At 41.1% G+C, this 25,205-nt stretch overlaps 1 protein-coding gene across 2 annotated transcripts in view; it reads left to right on the forward strand.

The window, feature by feature from the left end:
• LOC126284386 (origin recognition complex subunit 3) overlaps positions 1-20,684 on the forward strand; it is a 114,281-nt gene extending 93,597 nt beyond the window's left edge. For both annotated transcript variants that reach the window (XM_049983273.1, XM_049983274.1), the window contains exons 12-13: positions 19,100-19,305; positions 20,456-20,684. In XM_049983273.1, the coding sequence (XP_049839230.1) occupies positions 19,100-19,305; positions 20,456-20,561 (312 nt within the window). In that variant the 3' untranslated portion in view covers positions 20,562-20,684. The remainder of the gene's footprint in view (positions 1-19,099; positions 19,306-20,455) is intronic.
• Positions 20,685-25,205: the final 4,521 nt, after the last annotated feature.

Here is a 25,205-nt window from a genome sequence, read left to right on the forward strand (position 1 = left end):
AACCGCAAGGATTATGGGGCAGAAGGACTCAGTCAGCTGTCAGACACTTCCACGTGCAAACCATGCCACAGTGATCCCATTCCAGCAATCCAGCAGGATCTCCAGTCACTATTCAAATCCTTAGGCCCCTCCCAGCACCTCTCCCCAAAGTCCATCTCTCTATTTACCCCTACCACTCCCCACACTCCCACCTTCTACATGCTTCCTAAAGTCCATAAACCCAATCACCCAGGATGCCCCACTGTGGCCGGTTAGTGTGCCCCCACTGAGAGAATCTCTGCTCTCGTAGACCAACAACTTCAACCTGTTACTCGGATCCTATCTTCCTATATAAAAGATACTAACCATTTCCTCGACCGACTCTCCACAGTTCCTTTCCCTTTACCACACGGTGCCCTGCTCGTTACTATTGATGCCACCTCCCTGTACAGTAACATTCCTAATGCCCGTGACCTTACTGCTATGGATTCCAAACCAACCATCTCCTCCCTAGTCACCATGACCACCTTCCAAAGTCCCACAGTCCGGCCACAGAGGAGCATTTCCCTCGTAATTCGGTACTGTCCGGGACTGGAGCAACTGAATTATATTCACACTCTCCGCCAGGGTTTCGATTACCTCTCATCGTGCCCTGAAATGAAGAATTTCCTACCCACTACCCTTCCCACCCCTCCTACCGTGGTATTCTGCTTTCCACCGAACCTACACAATATACTCGTCCATCCTTACTCAACCCCTGCTCCAAATCCCTTACCTCATGGCTCATACCCCTGTAATAGATCTAGATGCAAGACCTGTCCCGTACATCCTCCTACCACCACCTACTCCAGTCCGGTCACTGACGTCACCTGTCCCATTAAAGGCAGAGCTATCTGTGAAACCAGTCATGTGATTTACAGGCTAAGCTGCAACTACTGTGCTGCATTCCATGTAGGCATGACAACCAACAAGCTGTCTGTCTGCATGAATGGCCACTGACAAAATGTGGCCAAAAAACAAGTGAACAGCCCTGTTGCTGAACATACTGCCAAACATAAGACCCCTCATCTCAGTGACTGCTTCACAGCCTGTGCCATATGGATCCTTCCCACCAACACGAGCTTTTCTGAATTGCACAGGTGGGAACTTTCCATGCAATACATCCTACATGCCATAACCCTCCTGGCCTCAACCTTAGTTAGCCACTGTCCTCACCCATCCAGCCCCCTCCCTGTTCCCATTCCAGCACTACACAGCCGTCATTTCACCGCCACACCCAGTCTGTTAATTTCTTTTTATTTTTATTTCTTTCAATTCCGCTACTTACCCCCTCCCCCCTCCGCACCTTCTCTCCTGCCTTCTGTCTAAACTGCAACACTTCACTAGCCGCCACTCCCACCATACTATCCCTCCGCCTCCCGCCACAGCCTCCTCCTTACCCCAACCCAGTCGCCACTCTCATCATGCACTGGTGCTGCTGCTCACAGTGTAGTTTCAGCTGTCTGAGACTGCAGACGTGTGTGTGTGTGTGTGTGTGTGTGTGTGTGTGTGTGTGTGTGTGTGTACTGCTGACAAAGGCCTTAATTGGCGAAAGCTATGATTGGGTGAATCTTTTCATTGTGCCTATAGTGACTTAGCATCTCCACTATATGGTGAATAGCAGCTTTCCTTATCTTGTATTGTTACATTCCATCTTGGATTTTCAATTGTTTGCTTCTTATGGATAATTGATGGACCAACATTTGCTAGATGCTTTGTGAAACAAGTTTTTTTTCCTCAAGAATGTGAATTTGGCACCCGCTTTTCCCGGTAGTATCTAGCTGCTTGATGCGGCTGCATGCACAGCCAACAGCTACATTCCTGTAGCCAGAAGCAGGAAAATCTACTACCCAAATGCGACTACTCAACTGTGTATGTGCATGAGCCCGCTCGTAACTGCTAAAACGAATCTAATGCAAACAGTTGTGACTTCACACTCATCGGAGGCAATGGGTTGTTATGAAGCATGCATAGACTTTCTAAAGCCTTTGACACAATTGGCTGTTGGCAGAGGCTTGCATGAGCACTGTGTGTCATTGTTGTGTATGGCACATTTCCTTTGCAATTTAAGTTATTTTTGTTTTTTCTCTCGTTTATGTTTCATTGTTGAAGTATTATTCTGCAGTAGCGGGGTACAGTAATATCCTTTGTTAGAGTATCGGTTCTTACTAGTCAAAATTACAAAACATGAGAACTAAAACAATGATAAATTCCCGGGTTTTTCTCGGATGAGAAATTCCCGGGTTTTTCCCAGATCTCCCAGTTGTCCCATGTCATATACACTAAACACAAACAAATTGAGGCTAATGAATTCAAGACTCTCCCAGCTGCACCTCAGTTCCTCTTGGTATCGTGTACTGTAGGTGGTCAGGCCTTTACTATGGTTAAACCATTTATTATTCATACAGGTGTTGGATTTCTGTGCCAGTATGGGCTTAGTAATCACAAATCCCCCCCCCCCCCCCTTTTTTTTCATAAGAACATTCACCGGTATACTTGGGAAGGCAGGGGAACCAGATCTGTCATTGACTATATAATAGTAGATCAGGAATTCAGGAAGGCTGTGAGGGACACACGTGTATTCAGTAGATTCTTTGATGACACTGATCATTATTTAATCTGTAGTGAAATTGGGATTGTGAGGCCGAAAGTGCAGGAGGTCAAGTCCGTATGTAGGAGGATAAGAGTGGAGAAACTTCAGGATAAGGAAATCGGGCACAAGTACATAACAGCGATCTCAGAAAGGTACCAGTTAGTTGAATGTAGTCAGTTACAGTCATTGGAAAAGGAATGGACAAGGTACAGGGACACAGTACTAGAAGTGGCCAAAGAATGTCTTGGATCAGTAGTGTGTAAATGTAGGATGAAGCAAACAGCTTGGTGGAATGAGACAGTCAAGACAGCCTGTAAAAGGAAAAAGAAGGCGTATCAAAAATGGCTACATACTAGAACTCTGGTAGACAGAGAAAGTTATGTTGAAGAAAGAAACAAAGCCAAACAGATAATTGCAGCATCCAAGAAGAAATCTTGGGAAGACTTTGGAAACAGGTTGGAGACTATGGGTCAAGCTGCTAGAAAACCATTCAGGAGTGTAATTAGCAGTCTTCGAAAGGGAGGTAAGAAGGAAATGACAAGTATTTTGGACAGGTCAGGAAAACTGCAGGTGAATCCTGTGGATGCCTTGGGCAGATGGAGGGAATATTTTGAAGAGTTGCTAAATGTAGGTGAAAATACGATCAGTAATGTTTCAGATTTCAATGTACAGTGGGATAGGAATGATTATAGAAATAGGATCACATTTGAGGAAGTGGAGAAAATGGTCAATAGATTGCAATGCAATAAAGAGCAGCTGGGGTGGATGAAATTAAGTCAGAACTCATCCTGTGTAGCCATTTAAGACCTGACATTCCACTGTATTTGATGATTGAAATGGCCTGGGAGTCGGGACAGGTTCCATCAGACTGGACAAAAGCAGTAATCACACCAATCTTTAAACATGGAAACAGAAAAGATTGTAACAACTACAGAGGTATCTCTTTAATCAGTGTTGTGGGTAAAATCTTCTCAGGTATTGTTGAAAGGAAAGTGCAAGTATTAGTTGACGACCAATTGGATGAAAATCGGTGTGGGTTTAGGCCTCTTAGAGGTTGTCAGGACCAGATCTTTAGCTTATGGCAAATAATGGATAAGTGTTATGAGCGGAACAGGGAATTGTTTCTATGCTTTATAGATCTAGAAAAGGCATATGACTAGGTTCCTAGGAGGAAGTTAATGTCTGTTCTACAAGATTATGGAACAAGAGGCAAACTTTTGCAAGCAATTAAGTCTTTACATGGATAGTCAGGCAGCAGTTAGAGTTGACGGTAAATTGAGTTCATGGTTCAGAGTTGTTTCAGGGGTAAGACAAGACTGAAACCTGTCTCCACTGTTGTTCATATTATTTATGGATCATATGTTGAAAACAATAGACTGGTTGGGTGAGATTAAGATATGTCAACACAAAATAAGCAGTTTTGCATTTGCGGATGACTTAGTTGTGATGGCAGATTCAATTGAAAGTTTGCAAAGTAATATTTCAGAGCTAGATCAGAAATGTAAGGACTATGGTATGAAGATTAACATCCCCAAAACGAAAGTAATGTCAGTGGGAAGGAAATATAAACGGATTGAGTGCCTAATAGAAGGAACAAAGTTAGAACAGGTGGACGGTTTCAAGTACTTAAGATGCATATTCTCACAGGATGGCAACATAGTGAAGGAACTGGAAGCGAGCAGTAGCAAAGCTAATGCAGTGAGCGCTCAGGTACGATCTACTCTCTTCTGCAAGAAGGAAGTCAGCACCAAGACTAAGTTATCTGTGCACCGTTCAATCTTTCGACCAACTTTGTTGTATGGAAGCGAAAGCTGGGTGGATTCTGGTTACCTTATCAACAAGGTTGTGGTTACGGATATGAAAGTGGCTAGGATGATTGCAGGTACTAGTAGATGGTAACAATGGCAGGAGAGTGTCCACAATGAGGAAATCAAAGAAAAACTGGGAATGAACTCTGTAGATGTAGCAGTCAGGGCGAACAGGCTTAGATGGTGGGGTCATGTTACACGCATGGGAGAAGCAAGGTTACCCAAGAGACTCATGGGTTCAGCAGTAGAGTCGGGGCAGACCAAGGAGAAGGTACCTGGATTCGGTTAAGAATGGTTTTGAAGTAATACGTTGAACATCAGAAGAGGCACCAATGTTAGCACTGAATAGGGGATCATGGAGGAATTTTATAAGGGGGCTATGCTCCAGACTGAATGCTGAAAGGCATAATCAGTCTTAGATGATGATGATGACAGGTGTTCATACAATTGCCGGCCCTGTGAAATCCTGTTCTCGTTTACACAATGGCACTTTGCTTTTGGAGACAATTATGGTTCTCAAGCATAATTGCTTGAAGCTTCACTCCTCCACCGCTATCCTTTTTGTATCGAGGCCCATCAAAAGCTGAATTCTTAGTGTGGTCTGACCGTACATTGTGAACTCGATGTACTGCTACCATTATCGATGTTACAACCACACTCAAATGTCCTGTCGAAACCCGGACAAATGTTTTACTTGCGGTAGGGATGCTCATTTGGTTAAATGCACACCATCTCTTCAATTACAGTGGTGACCATGTAGCCTCATCCCAAAAAATGTCACATGTATCTTGATGAGCAGGCCATCCAGGAGATGGAGGAGATCTGGGTCACGAAAAAATTGCCTTACCTTGTCACTCGCAAGTTGCTGGATAGTTGGATGTACTGCATTTTACCATCTAACCCTTACAATACCATTCTTGTTACATGAAGGACTTGGCCGTGCAGACGTGGGACATCAAATTCAGCACCACGCTCATAAAATTGCCCATTGTGACGGCAGCATCGCTATCTCCTCCTCCAGCTGTGCAGCAAGCCACGAAATTTTGCTTCTGGAGGGAAAATCACCTGTTACACAGCCAGCAGGGCGGAAAGGGCAGAAGGAATACTTTCACAAAGACTTATGGCCCTCCAGCCCACAAACACCTGAATCTTCATCTGCAAACCACAAAGGCGCAAAGAAACCAAAAAAAGATAAATGACCTTCTCCTTCGCCGACTAAGAGATCCTATTCCCTGGCGTCGCTGTGTGTTACCCTTACGTAGCTGGCCCCCGTTTCACCAGTGCGCACCTCCAACCATTTCTCTCCCCTGGAATCAGCTGGTCAACCCAGTGAGAATGCCGACACCTCTGCAGATGTCATGGAGCAGGGTCCTCCAGCCTATATGCCTTGTAGCAGTCAGTCTTTGAGGGCTGGCACTCGGCAGCTGCAAGGTGACAACCCTTTATTTTTTCTCTCCTCCCATTTCCCTGTCATGACTCCCCTTCAATGGAACATTCAGTGTTGTATCCAACAAGGAGGAATTACGGTTACTCTTGGAATTGCAGCATCCACTTGTTTTCTGCTTCCAGGAAGCAAAATTGCATCCTCACGACCGCTTTGATCTCCGACATCTCTTTTCGGTCCATTTTAATCTTCCCCCCCGAGGACGGCATTCCATGGTGGAGTTATTCTGCTCATCTGGAATGACATTTGTAGTGAAATCATCTCACTGAATACCCTGCGGCATGCTGTTGCAGTCCTCATTTTTCCTTCCTGGCTTCACCTTTTCTCTTTGTACCTTTGTACTGTCTACATCCCTCCAACATTTGGTGTCCCCAGGGCAGAATTCCTCCAGCTTATTGGGCAACTCCCTTACCCCATTTTGCTGCTTGGCTACTTTAATGCACACCATCCCCATTGGGGCTCTTGGCGAACATGTGTTAGAGAGCCCTCTTGGCTGACCTTCTAAATCAGCTTGACCTCATCTGCCTTGAGCACCCAAGTTTGCACTGTCCAGGTTGCCCATCATTTCGAGTCGTCCATTCTCTTTGACACATACTTAAGCGGCCACTCCCCGTATGCTATCCATTTGCTGATTGCTACACCACCTACGTATAAACCGAATTGGCAGCTTTCGTAAGGCGACTGTGGGTCTTTACTCCTACCTGGAAACCTTTGACGAACATAATTTCCCCCATTTGTAATGGCCAGGCACAAACATTATCCTTACCGCCACAGAGCTTCCCCCCTCCCCTCCGTAGCTATATTTTATAATCTGGAGAGGGCAGAAGATACCTGAAGGAGGCCAGACATCCTCCGCACACTGTTCTCTTGAGGCTTTCGAGGTCGGCTACTCCTTTACATCCATGAATTTATGACAGAGCGCATATTTATGGTGCGGGTGAACACTACTCTGTCCCATACTTTCTTCCAAGAAAACAGGGTGCCTCAGGGCTTTGTGCTAAGTGTTGTACTGTTTGCCATCGCCATAAATCCAGTAATGGATTGTCTCCTTCCCTATGCCTTGGGCTCCCTCTTTGTTGACAGTTTTACAATCTACTATAGCTTTCAAAGGACCAGCCTTCATGAATGATGTCTTCACGGATGTCTCAATTGCCTCCACTCATGGAGCATCAACACTGGCTTCCATTTTTCTCGCAGTAAGACCGTGTGTGGAAATTTTGGTGTTGCATGGAGTTTTATCTGCCTTCCTTACATCTAGGCTCTGTTGACCTTCTGTTCACGGATGTCACCAAATTCTTGGGACTTAAGTTTGACAGAAAACTGTGCTGGTCTTCCCACGTTTCATACCTTTCGGCTCACTGTCTGCAATCTCTCAACACCCTCCATGCTCTGAGTGGTACCTCCTGGGGACCGGACTGGGTGGTCCTCCTCCACCTATATAGTGTCTTAGAGCACTTGAAATTGGACTATGGAAATATAGTTTACTCCTCTACATGGCCGTATATTCTTCGGCGTCTAGACTCTGTTCACCACCGTGGATTGTGTTTGGCATCTGCAGCTTTCTACACCAGCCCCATGGAGACTGCTGAACCTCTGCAGTCCAATTGCCGAGCTGTCCTTCTGAGTTTTTAGGCTATCCATCTGTCTCCTATGCCTGCTTATCTGACTCATGCTCTTTTTTATTTTATGTCTCCTTGGATGTAGGGTCTGCAGGCCGTTCTTCCTCTGTACCACCACCAGAATTCCGCTTCCGTGAACAGCTACATCCCCTTTCCTTCAAATTTCCGAAAACTTCGCCCCTGGACCTGCCTTCTCCATGATCTTTGCCAGCTTCTCAAGGATAGTATCCCCCCATAGTTTATCGTCATCAGTCATTTGCTGCTCTGTACGCACAGATGGAGGATACCATATTTATTTAGACTGACAGCTCAGAGACCACCTTTTGTGTTGGGAGTGCCTATATCATTGGCAACACCCCTATCAGATTTCGGCTTTCTGACCAGTGTTACGTTTCTACTGCGGACCTTTACACTGTTCTCCAGGCTGTCCAATACATCTGTCACCATAAGCGGATACAGTACATTATATGCTCGGATTTTCTCAGCTCTCTTCTCAACTTCCAAGCTCTTTATCTCATCCACTCTTTGGTCCACCAGATTCAGGACTGCCTCAACATGCTCCACTTGGGGGCGTTTCTGTGGCATTCCTCTGGATCAGAGGGCAGCTGATACAGCAGCAAAGGCTGCAGTCTTTTTTCCTCAGCCCGCTGTTCGCATGGTTCCCTTTGCCGATCTACAGAGCATTTTACGTCGTCATGTTGCTCTTTTGTGGCACACACATTGGTCTGCACTTCCTGATAATAAACTGTGGGATGTAAAACATCTTCCCTGTGCTTGGACTTCTTCCTCCTGACTTGAATGTCGGGAGGAGGTACTTTTGACTCTGGATTGGGTACTGTATTTGTAGCCATTGAAATATTTTAAGTGGTGATCCTCACCCACTTTGTCTCCCCTGCTCTCAACTGTGGACAGTGAGACATCTTTTACTTCATTGCCCCTGTTTTAATCCGCTATGCACCTGTTTGCAGTTGTCGCCTGATATATCTTCCCTTATAGCAGATGACATGCACTCGGCCTATCGCGTCCTTGAGTTTATCAGTGTCAGTGAGATAACATTGGTCATTTGAAGCTCTTTTTGGGGAATACAAACCTGCTTCAATACCAGTTTTCTAAGATTTCCTTCTGTTTTTAGTTTCCTTCCTCCTTGAGTTTTGCTCCCACTGCTGCTAATTCAGATTTTGGTTTTTTACCCTTAACTAAGATACAGAATGGGTGCTTCTGACTGTAGCAGTTTTGAATCCTAAAACCATAGTTAAAAAAAACCAAAACAGAACTTTCTCCATTCCTTGCATTGCATCTTTTCTGCACCGTATCCCGTTCCTTGGTGGACTGAAGTGTGGCATGATGCAATTCACGGGCGGAGGTGTGCTCTCCGCATTTTTCACAATCATGCTACAATGTAGAACTGCATTCGTTATGTTGCATTCACCGTATCGTCGCATTCTCATGATAGCAGAAAAGCTAGCTGGATTTCATTTATTAGTTCTATTAACAGTTCCACTCCCTCTTCCATTGTGTTGGCCAACCAGTCCTGTATTTCTGGCGTGACCTTAGGAGATGTCATTGTGGACCCCATTGCTGTCTCCAACACCTTGGGCCACTTTTTGTGGAGATTTGAAGCTCCACCCACCATCACCCTGCCTTTCTCCATAGGAAAAGAGTGAAGGAGGTTCGGGTGATACCCTTCTCTTTTCAGAATCCTGAATGCTAAAATGTCGCCTTTACTATGATGGAGCTAGATCTTGCTCTCACTTCATCCTGATCTTCTGCCCCAGGGGCTGGACAGTGTTCACATTCAGATTTTACAGCAGCTCTCTCTTGCAGGCAAGCACTTCCTCCTTCATACATAGAGTCGCCTCTGGGTAGATGACATGTTTCCCAGGTGCTGGTGTGAAGACATAGTTAAGGCTGGTAAGGACAAACACCTTCATTCTAACTACCACCCCAGTTCTCTCACCAGATGTATTTGCAAGATGATAGAACATATAATTCATGCCCTGGCTGGTAGGGTGTCTCACAATTTACTAACCACTGCGTAATGTGGATTTTGAGCACACTGTTATGCAGCTGACCATCTCGTCACTTTGTGTCTCATTTCATGAATGGTTTACTGTGGAAACACCAGACTGCAGCCGTGTTTTTCGAATTGGAGAAAGCCTGTGACACCTGCAGGACGACTGGCATATTGAGTTTTCAAGTTACATGTAGGTTCTGCCTTGTCGGGCACCTTTATCCAAGGAAGCGGCATGCCTCATAGCTCCGTTCTAAATGTTGTCCTCTTTGCTATTGCAATTAACCCTATTATGGCCTGTCTCCCAGTGGGCATCTCTGGTTCCCTTTATGTTGACAATTTTACAGTCTGCTGTAGTTCTCCATGGACTTGTTTCCTTCAGCAGTGTCTTCAGCAATGTCTTGATTGGCTTTACTCGTGGAGCATTAACAACGGCTTTTTCTTTTTCAATGATAAACCCATTTGTATGAATTACTGGTGGCATGATGGGTTTATTCCACTGTCTTTAAATCTTGGGTGCGTTGCTCTTCCATTCGCTGAAACTACAAAATTCCTGGAGCTCATACTTGATGATGTTGATGTTGTTGTTGTTGTTGTTGTTGTTGTTGTTGTTGTTGCTGTTGTCTTCAGTCCTGATACTGGTTTGATGCAGCTCTCCATGCTACTCTATCCTGTGCAAGCTTCTTCATCTCCCCGTACTTACTGCAACCTACATCCTCCTGAATCTGCTTAGTGTATTCATCTCTTGGTCTCCCTCTATGATTTTTAACCTCCACACTGCCCTCCAATGCTAAATTTGTGATCCCTTGATGCCTCAGAACATGTTCTACCAACCGGTTCCTCCTGTTTGTCAAGTTCTTCCACAAACTCCTCTTCTCCCCAATTCTATTCAATACCTCCGCATTAGTTATGTGATCTACCCAACTAATCTTCAGCATTCTTCTGTAACACCACATTTCGATAGCTTCTATTCTCTTCTTGTCCAAACTATTTATTGTCCATGTTTCACTTCCATACATGGCTACACTCCATACTTTCAGAAACGATTTCCTGACACCTAAATCCCTACTCGATGTTAACAAATTTCTCTTCTTCAGAAACGCTTTCCTTGCCATTGCCAGTCTACATTTTATATCCTCTCTACTTCGACCATCATCAGTTATTTTGCTCCCCAAATAGCAAAACTCCTTTACTGCTTTAAGTGTCTCATTTCCTACTCTAATTCCCTCAGCATCAGCCAACTTTATTGGACTATATTCCATTATCCTCATTTTGCTTTTGTTGATGTTGATCTTATATCCTCCTTTCAAGACACTGCCCATTCCATTCAATTACTCTTCAAAGTCCTTTGCTGTCTCTGACAGAATTGCAATGTCATCGGCGAACCTAAACGTTTTTTTCTTCTCCGTGTTCTTTAATACCTACTCCGAATTTTTCTTTTGTTTCCTTTACTTCTTGCTCAATATACAGATTGAATAACATCGGGGAGAGGCTACAACCCTGTCTCACTCCCTTCCCAACCACTGATTCCCTTTCATGCCCCTCGACTCTTGTAACTGCCATCTGGTTTCTGTACATATTGTAAATAGCCTTTCGCTTGCTGTATTTTATCCCTGCCACCTTTAGAATTTGAAAGAGAGTATTCCAGTCAACATTGTCAAAAGCTTTCTCTAAGTCTACAAATGCTAGAAATGTGGGTTTGCCTTTTCTTAATCTATTTTCTAAGATAAGTCGTAAGGTCAGTATTGCCTCACGTGTTCCAGCATTTCTGCGGAATCCAAACTGATCTTCCCCGAGGTCGGCTTCTACCAGTTCTTCCCTTCGTCTGTAAATAATTCGTGTTAGTATTTTGCAGCTGTGACTTATTAAACTGATAGTTTGGTAATTTTCACATCTGTCAACACCTGCTTTCTTTGGGATTGGAATTATTATATTCTTCTTGAAGTCTTAGGGTATTTCGCCTGTCTCATACATCTTGCTCACCAGATGGTAAAGTTTTGTCAGGACTGGCTCTTCCAAGGCCGTCAGTAGTTCTAACGGAATGTTGTCTGCTCCCGGGGCCTTGTTTCGACTCAGGTCTTTCAGTGCTCTGTCAAACTCTACACGCAGTATCGTATCTCCCATTTCATCTTCATCTATATCCTCTTCCATTTCCATAATAGTGTCCTCAAGTATACCGCTCTTGTATAAACCTTCTATATACTCCTTCCACCTTTCTGCTTTCCCTTCTTTGCTTAGAACTGGGTTTCCATCTGAGGTCTTGATGTTCATACAAGTGGTTCTCTTATCTCCAAAGGTCTCTTTAATTTTCCTGCAGGCAGTATCTATCTTACCCCTAGTGAGATAAGCCTCTACATCCTTACATTTGTCCTCTAGCCATCCCTGCTTAGCCATTTTGCACTTCCTGTAGATCTCATTTTTGAGACATTTGTATTCCTTTTTGCCTGCTTCATTTACTGCATTTTTATATTTTCTCCTTTCATCAATTAAATTCAATATTTCTTCTGTTACCCAAGGATTTCTATCAGCCCTCATCTTTTTGCCTACTTTATCCTCTTCTGCCTTCACTACTTCATCCCTCAGAGCTATCCATTCTTCTTCTACTGTATTTCTTTCCTCTATTCCTGTCAATTGTTCCCTTATGCTCTCCCTAAAACTCTGTACAACCTCTGGGTCTTTTAGTTTATCCAGGTCCCATCTCCTTAAATTCCCACCTTTTTGCAGTTTCTTCAGTTTTAATCTACAGGTCATAACCAATAGATTGTGGTCAGAGTCCACATCTGCCCCTGGAAATGTCTTACAATTTAAAACCTGGTTCCTAAATCTCTGTCTTACCATTATATAATCTATCTGATACCTTTTAGTATCTCCAGGGTTCTTCCATGTATACAACCTTCTTTCATGATTCTTAAACCAAGTGTTAGCTATGATTAAGTTGTGCTCTGTGCAAAATTCTACCAGACGGCTTTCTCTTTCATTTCTTAGCCCCAATCCATATTCACGTACTGCGTTTCCTTCTCTCCCTTTTCCTACACTCGAATTCCAGTCACCCATGACTATTAAATTTTCGTCTCCCTTCACTATCTGTATAATTTCTTTTATTTCATCATACATTTCTTCAATTTCTTCGTCATCTGCAGAGCTAGTTGGCATATAAACTTGTACTACTGTAGTAGGTGTGGGCTTCGTATCTATCTAGGCCACAATAATGTGTTCACTATGCTGTTTGTAGTAGCTTACCCGCATTCCTATTTTCCTATTCATTATCAAACCTACTCCTGCATTACCCCTATTTGATTTTGTGTTTGTAACCCTGTAGTCACCTGACCAGAAGTCTTGTTCCTCCTGCCACCGAACTTCACTAATTCCCACTATATCTAACTTTAACCTATCCATTTCCCTTTTTATATTTTCTAACCTACCTGCCCGATTAATGGATCTGACATTCCACACTCCGATCTGTAGAACGCCAGTTTTCTTTCTCCTGATAACGGCATCCTCTTGAGTAGTCCCTGCCTGGAGGGGACTAGCTATGTTGTAACAAAAATGTTCTCAGCTAAATTGCAATGCCTACCAGAAAAACTTAAGAAAGAACGTAAGACAAAAATTGTGACTGCACTAGATATCATTTAAATGTGTTAGCTGATAATTGTGATTCCAAAACATTTTGTAACTTAATACAGAAATCTGTTTCAAGTTAAAACTACTCTGAAGGCACTAGAGAAAACAGCGAATCAATTACCTGTATTAATAACATTATTACAAACTACCAATTTGAAAATGGAAACGAGTTCTGTTCAGACTTAGGCATTTCGGATCATTCAGCCTCCAAAGGCAGATAAATTTAAAGCCTCCATAAATGTGTACAAAAAGTAATTTCAGCAATACAAACATGGATTTATTGCACAATAAATTAATTAATGTGAGCTGGCCTGTAGACCACCACAGTTCACGCACCATGAAGTATGTCAAGTTTTTTTTCCAGATTTATTTAAGGAATCCTAAATATTGCTAAGAGAAAGTACACTGTAAACTTAAGTGGATTACACCATGAATAAAGATTTCTAGTGCCAACGACAGGAAACTCCACACTGAGTTACAATGAAACAGAAATCCTGATTCTGCTACATATGTCATACACTATAAAGCTGTATTCAGGAAGGTTGTAGCTGCAGCTACAAAACATACTCTGTAGCACTTTCATCAGTTTAATAAGCCCCAGCTGCAAAATACTAAATCGAATTCTTTACAGATGAATGGAAAAACTAGTAGAAGCCGACCTCGGGGAAGATCGGTTTGGATTCCATAGAAATACTGGAACACGTGAGGCAATACTGACCTTACGACTTATCTTAGAAGAAAGATTAAGGAAAGGCAAACCTACGTTTCTGGCATTTATAGACTTAGAGAAAGCTTTTGACAATGTTGACTGGAATACTCTCTTTCAAATTCTAAACGTGGCAGGGATAAAATACAGCAAGCGAAAGGCTATTTACAATATGTACAGAAACCAGATGGCAGTTATAAGAGTCGAGGCGCATGAAAGGGAATCAGTGGTTGGGAAGGGAGTGAGGCAGGGTTGTAGTCTCTCCCCAATGTTATTCAATCTGTATATTGAGCAAGCAGTAAAGGACACAAAAGAAAAGCTTGTAGTAGGTATTAAAATCCATGGAGAAAAAATAAAAACTTTGAGGTTCGCCGATGACATTGTAGCTCTCTCGGAGACAGCAAAGGACTTGGAAGAGCAGTTGAATGGAATGGACAGTGTCTTGAAAGGAGGATATAAGATGAACATCAACAAAAGCAAAAAGAGAATAATGGAATGTAGTCGAATTAAGTCGGGTGATGCTGAGGGAATTAGATTAGGAAATGAGACACGTAAAGTAGTAAAGGAGTTTTGCTATTTGGGGAGCAAAATAACTGATGATGGTCGAAGTAGAGACGATATAAAATGTAGACTGGCAATGGCAAGGAAAGCGTTTCTGAAGAAGAGAAATTTGTTGAGTACAAATTTATGTATCAAGAAGTCGTTTCTGAAATTATTTGTATGGAGTGTAGCCATGTATGGAAGTGAAACATGGACGATAAATAGTTTGGACAAGAAGAGAATAGAAACTTTTGAAATGTGGTGCTACAGAAGAATGCTGAAGATTAGATGGGTAGATCACATAACTAATGAGGAAGTATTGAATAGGATTGGGGAGAAGAGAAGTTTGTGGCACAACTTGACCAGAAGACAGGATCACCAATTTAGTATTGGAGGGCAGTGTGGAGGGTAAAAATCGTAGAGGGAGAAAAAGAGATGAATACACTAAGCAGATTCAGAAGGATGTAGGTTGCAGTAGGTACTGGGAGATGAAGAAGCTTGCACAGGATAGAGTAGTATGGAGAGCTGCATCAAACCAGTCTCAGGGCTGAAGACGACAACAACAACAACAACAACAACAACAACAACAGCTAGGAAGTCTATAAATTGCTGTTATCACTGCATACAAATTACTTAATTCTATAGAGGAACTCTCAGACATGCTCTCTTCATTTAAATAATTTAAATCTTCTCTTACTTTATAACTTACTGTAGAAGCAACAAGAATGCAGGAGCCTCCACGCCAAACAACTGAGTGGATAACTGTTAGTCATCACACGGAGAAGGCATCAAGTAGCAGCCACACATTGAAAGAAGACTGCTCCATATTATCAGCTGTGGGACCGAGTTCTCTGAGAGATATGGACAAAACAAACACATTCACATCTCACTCTCTCGTGCACGCATGTGACTGATGTCATTTCCAGATGCCAATACTAGACTGCTGCAATTGTGGTGAGCACCGAGCTCGGCTTGGGTTAGTATCAGAAGTACAGAAGAGTTGTGGGCTGGAGGAAAGGGGGGGGGGGGGTGAGGGCATAGGAGGGTAGGGATGGGGAACAGCACTGCAGTGCTGCTTGTGGGTTGCTAGGTTGTGGCAAAAGAGGAGAGGGGAAAAACGGAGAAGGGGAAGGGAGAACTGTACAGCCATGCCGGTTGGATAGAGGGTGTATGTGACAGAGTGGAGTGGGAGTGCATTATTGCCTTAGACAACTGCTGTCCGTCAGCCCTACAAGAAAAATGCACGACGCCACCTGAAGAGACTGCCCATACTCTTCCTCTCGTACTCTCACTGCGAACTATCACCATTGAGCACCACCACTAGAAAAGTGAATGTATGTATTTGTTTAAATGTGATGAAGGACTTAGACTGATAGCTCCTTTAAATGTGCCCCTCTGCCACCCACTTGAGATAAAGCAAGTTTTATCTTCATCTTATCAGTTTTGTTCCTATTGCAACACATATGCCCAGACTTGCTTAATGAGTCATATCAAATATGACAAATCACGGAATTTTTCTCTCTGGGGTGAATTTTTTATGAGTGCTCATGATGGGAAGTTTCCTCTGCGATGCACTCCACAGTGATTCGTGGCATGCCAGAGTAGACGTAGTATTTCTCTCTCCAAGAGGGTTTAAATAATGTTTTAATCAGTACACTGGTAAAAGAAGCCAGAGACGGTGGTAGAGAGGGGGGGGGGGGGGGGGGGTGTGCGTGCGAGAGAGAGAGCGAGAGAGTGTGTGCCTCTGGTGTACCTGTGGGTTGATCATCAAAATATTGTGCATATAATGGAAACAACAGTTCAACTGAACACCCAGAAATACAACATTAATCTTTCTCATTCGTTTTCCTCATTGTTTGTGAAGTAATTTTTGGTAAAAGTAATGAGCGTAGTACAGTTTTTTTTTTTTGTTAGAAATTGTTGTGATAAGTTCAGCATACTTAATTTTTAGTTACTTCAGTTGTTTTAAATTCTACAGCATTCATAAGATTTCTTAAAATATTTAAATATTTAGAAACATTTAACATTGTTTATTTGGAGCTGTGATGCATTCCATAGCTTAATGTTTCAGCAAAGCAACTGATACCTATGTGCCAATCATGATAATTGCAACTGTTTTATGTATGTTAGGGCAGACCATTACAACATGTTTTTGGATGCAAGATTTTTTTCACAATTATGATGAAGATTGTAATATTCACTTTTATTTTTTATGCTTACAGTTTATATTAAAAGAAGTAAGCACCTATCCTATTAAGAACGGGCTTTCTGATCACAATGCACAGCTACTTTCAATTCATGACTTTGCTCCATACAGTAATGTGAAAAAAAAAATAATAATACGCACAATAAACCATATAACAATTCAACAATTTAAGGAAAGCTTGAAACGGGTAGACTGGAAGGATGTTTATCGGGAACCTGATGCAAATGTTAAATTTAACGTATTCCATGATAAACTTGTGGGTATATTTGAAAGCAGTTTTCCTAAGAAATTAGTGAATCATAATTCAAATAAACTTGATAAAAAACCATGGCTGACCAAAGGGATTAAAATTTCTTGTAGCCGGAAATGGGAACTATACCAAGACACTAGAATCAGTCGAGATGAAGAAAAGCTCAACCATTATAAGAAATATTGTAATATACTAAGGAAAGTTATAAAAAAATCCAGAAGTATGTGTATCAAGTCTGAGATTAGCACCTCTGATGACAAAGTTAAAACAATATGGAATATAGTTAAAAGGGAAACAGGGCAACCAAGGTCACAGGACAACAGTATTACTGTTAAGCACAATGAAAAGCTTATAAATGAAAAATCACAGGTTGAAAATATTTTTAATAATCATTTTATAAATGTAGTGGAAAATATAGGCACTAGCTGCTCACCAGATAGGGCAGAACTCTATATGAAAGAGGCATTCCCGTTGCAAACAAATGAAATTGAAATCCTACCCACTTCACCGTCTGAAATTAAGAAAATAATAAATTCACTTAAGAATAAAAACTCACATGGAACTGATGGTATCTCCAATAGAATAATAAAATCTTGTCCACACCTGATAAGTCGAGTTCTTAGCCACATATGTAATAGCTCATTGAATCAGGGAATATTTCCTGGCAGATTGAAATATGCCATAGTTAAACCCTTGTATAAAAAAGGTGACAAGACAGACGTCAACAATTATCATCCTATTTCACTTCTGACATCCTTCTCAAAAGTGTTTGAAAAAGTAATGTACTCAAGAGTAACTTTACACATCAGTGGGAATAACGTTTTAACAAAATGTCAGTTCGGTTTTCAGAAAGGTGTTTCAACAGATAGTGCTATACATGCTTTCACTGATCAAATTTTAAATGCTCTGGATAGTAGAACATCACCAATTGGGATTTTCTGTGATCTCTCTAAGGCTTTTGATTGTGTGGATCATGAAATCCTCTTAGATAAGCTGAAGTACTATGGAATGAATGGTTCAGTACACAGATGGTTCACTTCATATTTAACTGGTAGAATGCAGAAGGTTGAAACAGTAAACCCACATAGTACACAAAGGGCATCAGATTATTCAGACTGGGGATGTATCAAGAATGGGGTACCACAGGGTTCTGTCTTGGGGCCTTTATTGTTTTTAATATATGTTAATGACTTGCCTAATTATATTCATGAAGATGCAAACTTGGTTCTCTTTGCAGATGACACAAGTATTGTAATCAAGCCTAAAAAGCAAGAATCAGCTGAGGAAAATGCAAATAATGTTTTTCAAAGAGTTATTACGTGGTTTTCCGCAAATGGACTTTCATTGAACTTTGAAAAAACACTGTACATACAGTTCAGTACAGGGAAAGGCATAACACCGGAAATAAATATAGAGTGTGGGGGAAAATCTTTAGCTAAAGCAGATTGTTCAAAATTTCTGGGTGTCTGTATTGATCAGAATTTAAACTGGAAGACACACATTGACAATCTACTGAAACGATTGAGCTCAGCTACCTATGCTATTAGTGTCATTGCAAATTTTGGAGACAAGCACATCAGTAAGTTAGCTTACCATGCATATTTTCATTCGTTGCTTTCTTACGGAATCATCTTTTGGGGCAATTCATCACTAAGAAAGAACGTATTTATTGCACAAAAACGTGTTATCAGAATAATATCTGGGGCTCATCCAAGATCATCTTGTAGACAATTATTTAAAGAATTAGGGATATTGCCAGTAGCTTCACAATATATATACAGCCTAATGAAATTTGTTGTTAGTAACCCAGATCACTTCAGAATTAATAGCACATTCCACAGCTACAATACTAGGAGACAGGATGACCTTCACTACCGTTCATTGAATTTGACATTGGCACAAAAGGGGGTGAATTATACTGCCACAAAGATTTTTGGTCAATTGCCAAACAATATCAAAAGTCTGACAGACAACCAATCGGCATTCAAAAGTAAGTTAAGGGAATTCCTGAATGACAACTCCTTCTACTCCATAGATGAATTTTTAGACATAGGCTAAAGAAATACAGTAAGTATTAACAATTGTACCGTATATAAGACTAACAAAGATTATTTGGGATAAATGAATCTTTTGTACTTTGACACGTTCCACATCATTACGAAAGAATCGTGTTCATGATCCATGGAACAAGTAATATAACTAACTAACTAACTAACTAACTTTATAAGTTCATCATTAGTTACACACTGCAATATATACAGTAACACACTTTCATGATTACAGTGTGACTGCTGTAAGATTTCGGAGCCAGGAACTATTCTGCCATCTATGGTTGACCTTTGCATCGCATTTAAGCTACACTTGGAAAGTGGGCGTTTCATTTCACTTGCTGATTGGCTTCAGGCTTTTGCAGCTGTAGCAAATCCTGCAGAAGATTGTGATGATGGCGATGAAGACAGCCCTAACTCAAATATTGATCCTCATATACAGTATCCTTTCACTAAAAATTTTTGAATTTTTACATTAATTATTCGTTTATTCAATTTTATAAATTATTTTGTCTTTACAGTGTTAAATTAAGCAGTAGCTTTACGAATGCTCATATAATACTTCTTGCCTATGATGAGTTTGAAACAAGATTTTAATACAGGCCCAGAAAAGTGCTGTCAAAAAATTTCTCTTGTAGTGACCAGTAACCTGAAAGGAAATTGCTCATCCTTTGATACTTTCCTAACACATTATTTTTTTGCAAAGTTTTGTATAACTATCTGTTTATGTACTTGTTTTCTCAGTAAACGTGTTTTGATTCTATGTAATTTGGGACAAATTTTTTTGCTTTGAGACATTGTAAAGAAAGGAGATTGTGTGTGCAATTATTTTTCCATCCATTTACGTTTATTGATAATTCAGCCAGCCAAACTTGGAAAGGGTAATTTCACGGCTTTCATTCAAGTAATAAATGTTTCAAAGGCCTGTGACAGAGACTTCAAATCTGCCTTACTTGAACACATCACATAATGCAACTTTGCCATAGCTTGTGTTCACACCTAAGCTGGAGTTTTATTCTAGCTTTTCTGTAGAGTGCTATCAGAGTTGTATAGAGGACATTACGGCCCTTATCTTCCATGTTGTAATTGCTCTTTAATTGTTCCTCTTTGACTAAATTTGTGACAAGAACTGAATATGTGGAACCAGCTGCATCAGTGTATGCAAGATACACGGAATTTTCCAATCATATTTGCCATTCACTATGGTCCCTACTGATGACATTCCTGATATTCCAGTTCTGTGATTATATCTTGAACAGTTCTATGTTCAAAATATAGAAAATTTGTCATTTGTTGCACATATTTGGCTGTTTGCTGAAACCAGTTTGTTGACCAATCTCATGTCCTTGTCTGTGATGGCAGAGTGAGGGTGGGTTTTTGTGCGATAGCTCTCATTGTAACCTCTTTCATACAAAATGAGATTTATGTTGTAGAGTAATATTCATAATAAATGAATAAAGTTTCAGAACGTTATTGCTTTTATTCTGTATTCTCTCTTGGTTTTGAAAATTTGTATGCAACAAATCTGTTATGTTTCTGCAATGAAATATGAGCTTTATTTATTGATTATTTTTCCTTAGCGAAATTACAGAGCCCGATTTACTCAAGCAGTAAATGAACTTCAGTTACTTGGATTTATACGAACCACCAAAAGGAAAATGGACCATGTTGCAAGACTGACGTGGGGTAGCTGCTAAGAGCATTGCTCCGTAATCAACAGTTGACTTTCACGCATCTGCACACACTGAGAGACAGTATGATGTTTGTTTTCTGTAACAGTGAAAATAGAGGTTAATAGGGATGTAGTATCTGTGTTGCAAGACATGTGTTGGAAGGATAACTGTTGTAGAATCTCATGGAGAAAAAAAAAAGTTTATTTGTCAAAAACATTTCCACCTAAACCTTTCAACAATGTAAATGAACAGAAATAGGAGATGCACACTTCTGTATGATATTAATGTTTCCCATTGTTTTTGTTATCAGTCAACCAGAAATAATAAGAATGAAAGCTGGTAAATAACAATTTGTAATTAAGTTTTCCTGACTTTTTCCATGGTAATTCTGACCTGCACTAAATTTTATAAAATGTAAAGGACAATGAATGCATCGGGCTATATGCTGAGTGTATTGTGCAGTCTTATCAGTGCATCATTTATACTGGATATCCTGTCCCAGTTTTTCTATTTTTAGCTTTTGTCTTAAACCACAATACATTAACATGACAGCAATATTCAGTTTGTAACTGATCTCTGTGGGATAGTTAATCCTGGTAGATTTTTCAGCAGCATTAGAATCCAACTTTGTCCATAATGAATGTTACTGATTTTGAGCAAATTAATTGTGAAAAATCTGATTCTGCCTTAACACCAAACAGGGTGTGTGGTGTATCATTTGTGCCAAAGATTTTTCTCAAAGAATATGATAGTACTACATTTACTACTATTTATATTTTCTGATAATCACATATGCGTGTGGAATACATTACTTTTATGAACTTAGTGCATTATAAAATATTTCATAATTATAAAAGATCTGACAAAAAGAAATGAGATTAAGCATCTACTTGTTGTCTTATTTGCCTTGAATAGTGCCTTTACACTGTGAGTTTCATCAGAATTCTTCAACTCTATGACAGTGAACAATCGGTTTATTTGCAGGTGGATTCTTGGGCTCTACCAAAGATTGTTGAGTACAAGTAACGATATTGAGGAAATAATACTGACTTTACAAATTTGAATACATTGACAATATGTTGAATTAGTGATAGCTGCCTTCAAAGTAGGACCATTTTAGTCCACATACATCTGCATCTCGTTTTATGTGCAGCAGGGCAAGAACTATAGAGTTTCTGCCTTTAAGATCGTATTTGTAGTAAAGTGATCCATTACCTGTGAGTAGATAGACGTTTATGGAGCTAGAAACATTATGCACTTACACACTATGACAATTAGTTTACTAATAATACAAATAGTCATGTTCCATTTCTGTTGGACCATGTATAAAATTTTAGGTGGGCATAATATTTATTTAACTTTTCCAAAACATTTGAAAACATTGTTTTCAACCATATAGGTGCTGTGTGAGAATGTAGTGCAGGGCACCATCTTGTGAATTAACATTTACATATTTTTATTATGTTAATTTGCATCCTCTTTACAAAAAGTTGAATTACAAGTCTTGCACTTTGTCAGGTGTTTTTGACTGGACAAATGTAAGATGACATAACAAGAGAATATCAGCAAAAGTAAAACATCTTTCTTTGAAATTGTCATCTAATGTTTTTCAACCATATCTAAATGATTAAAAGTGCGGAAAAAGGTGTGTGTGTGTGTGTGTGTGTGTGTGTGTGTGTGTGTGTGTGTGTGTGTGTGTGTGTGTGTAACACAGGAAGAATATTGTGACAATACAACATAAAATGGTATCATAATGGAAGGTTTGCCACATAATGCCACTCTGTAAATTTAAGACATACATAACAATAATTAAGAAATATTTCACCATACAGGAAATGACTTACTTCTACATCTATGTCTACATACACTCTGCTAGCCACTGTATGGTGCATGGCTGAGGGTACCATGTACTACCACTACATGTCATTTCCTTTCCTATTCCACTTGCAGTTAAAGCAAGGGAAAAACAACTGTCTGCATGCCTCTATATGAGACCTAATTTCTCGTATCTTATTTCTGTGGTCCTTGGCAGCTGTAGAATCATACAGCAGTTGGCTTCAAATGCCAGTTCTCTACATTTTCTCAATAGTTGCCTTCCCTCCAGGGATTTCCATTTGAGTTCCCTAAGCATCTCTACATAACTTATATGTTGTTCGAACCTACCCGTAACAAATCTAGCAGCCTGCCTCTGAGTTGCTTGGATGTCTTCCTTTAATGTTCCCTAAGGGCCTCGGCATTTGTTTGCTGAGTACGGGCTTGGCAGCCGCAGGGTTTCTGAGCTGGAGACTGGTATGCAGCGTCAGCTCTCTGTCACCATAATCTCTGGGCATGCTTCAGCGACCACCGTGCGGCACAGCAGTAGAATTTGTGTGTTTTGGAGAATGGGGGTTTTGGATTCACTGCCTGGACTGTGAGGAAGGCACACCCCTATACCCTATAAAAAACCTCAACCTCAAGGTGATAAGGTGAATGTTTCACCCCAACAGCCAGTCTCTAGTAGGCAATCTTTGGGGCACCTGCCAGTCCCCAGTTGCATAAGGCTTGCTCAGGCATGCAGGGCTCTGCCTGGGTCGCTGGTTGTTTCCCTGGAATCTAATGGGAACCCTATGGAACGGTCTCATCAAATTATGGGATGAGTGTACTGTCAGGTATTCATCAAAGAGTGCTCGGTTGGTGAGTCCCAAAAAGAAGTTACAGGGCATTAGTGTGCCACAACACTTTCACTGTAATCAATCAAACAGTGGGAACCTTTGAGAAGGTCTCCCCTTTCTGTATTTGCAAGGCATTGGAAGGTATTGCTGGGTCTCTAAAAAGTCTCAGAAGACTTTGTAATGGCACACTTCTAGTTGAAACTGTTAATTTAACCCAAATACGTAAGCTCCTGGGATATAAGGTCTTAGGTGACTACCTTAACCCTTAATAATGGTGTGGTTTCCTGGTCTGATCTAATGGAAGTGGATCCTGCAGAGTTATGTGAAGAATGGAAAAAAATGGGTGTCACGGAAGTGCAGAACTATATGAGGAGAATCAATGGCAAGTTGGAAAAATCGGCAACATTTATTCTAACATTTAGTACTCCGGAATTACTGAACAAATCCTTGCATTCTATAACAGTCTTATGGTTTGCCCATTTGTTCCTAACCCAATGTGATGCTACAAATGCCAAATATTTGGCCATGCCACTATGGGATGTAATGGGAGGGTTATGGGTGGCAATTGTGGAGGCTCAGCTCACAAATCGAGCAATTCTAGTACACTTCCTCCGAAATGTGTGCACTGCTCTGGGGAACACCCAGTGTGGAGCAGAAAGTGTGAGATTTACGACAAGGAATAGAAAATTCAGGAGCTGAAATTTGAGAGACGTGTATTCTGTGGTGAAGCTAAAAAATATTTCAAAGCTATGCAACTTCCGGTTTTTGCTACTTCTTTTGCATCAGCCCTTACGACGCCAATCCGTAAGTGTAATGTTCCACACAAACTCAGACCACAGCTTCAGGTACGAGCATGTGCACTTATCAGTGTACCTTTGCGGGAAATGCTTCACTTGAAACTGAAGTAATTCGGAAACTGTCAGCAATGGCCATACCACCTAAGCCACATACCACATCAGAAGCCAATTAAGCCATCCCCACAGCCCAGGCAACCACATCCTCCCATCGGTAAAGAAAAACATCTTTTGAAAAGTAGCTCCAAGTCCAAGAACGCAGTAGTTAAACCTTCGGATCTGCTAGCTCTCTCCCTCTCTGATGGTGACTATGCTCTTGAGGATATGGACTTTCAACTAGAGGAAGCCAAGAGTAAGAAACTGTCTAACACTCCCCCGAGCTCCCCGGTAAATCACAGCCTATGAGGGAGAAAGAAAAGAACAACCACTGCGAAATAGTGGAATTTGAATGGATATCACTCACATTTGGAAGAATTACAGCTCCTGGTCCAGGAGCTGCATTAGGTCCAGGGATGCATCTGCTTATAAGAAACGCATCTTTAAGTCACTGACGCACCTGCATTACGGGGTTGCCATCCACACAGGAAAGATGATACTACTGGAGACAGGACTAAAGGTGTTTTCATCGATGACAGGTGCTTCTTCTCTCCTGTCCTTCTTACCATGACCATGCAGGCAACTGCCGTGAGAGTACTCACACCGTTTAATATTACAGTATGTTCTTTGTACCTTGCCCTTAATGATGGTTTGGATGCAAACACACTATCAGAATTCTTTCGGACAATTCCATGCCCATTCCTCTTCATGGCGAACATCAATGCGCGCAATGTGCTGTGGGGCTCTGCTATCACTTGCTCCAGGATTCAAATGATAGAGCAACTCCTCCATTCTCAGAACATCTGCCTTCTGAACACAGGTCAGATGACACACTTTTCCACAACTACAGGGTCTTTTTCAGCCATAGACATTTGTTTTTTGTTCCCCACCCATTGCAGTCTCAGTTCAGTGTAAAGAAGTTACAGATTTTTATTCCAGTGACCACTTCCCAGTGTGGATCCACCTGCCAACTAGAATGGTGGCTGACAGGAGACCATGCAGATGGATGACACCAAGGGCAAATTGGTTGTACACTACTGGCCATTAAAGTTGCTACACCAAGAAGAAATGCAGATGATAAACGGGTATTCATTGGACAAATATATTATACTAGAATTGACATGTGA

Source organism: Schistocerca gregaria, chromosome 8, assembly GCF_023897955.1.
Source record: "Schistocerca gregaria isolate iqSchGreg1 chromosome 8, iqSchGreg1.2, whole genome shotgun sequence".
In the NCBI taxonomy this organism is placed as follows: domain Eukaryota; kingdom Metazoa; phylum Arthropoda; class Insecta; order Orthoptera; family Acrididae; genus Schistocerca; species Schistocerca gregaria.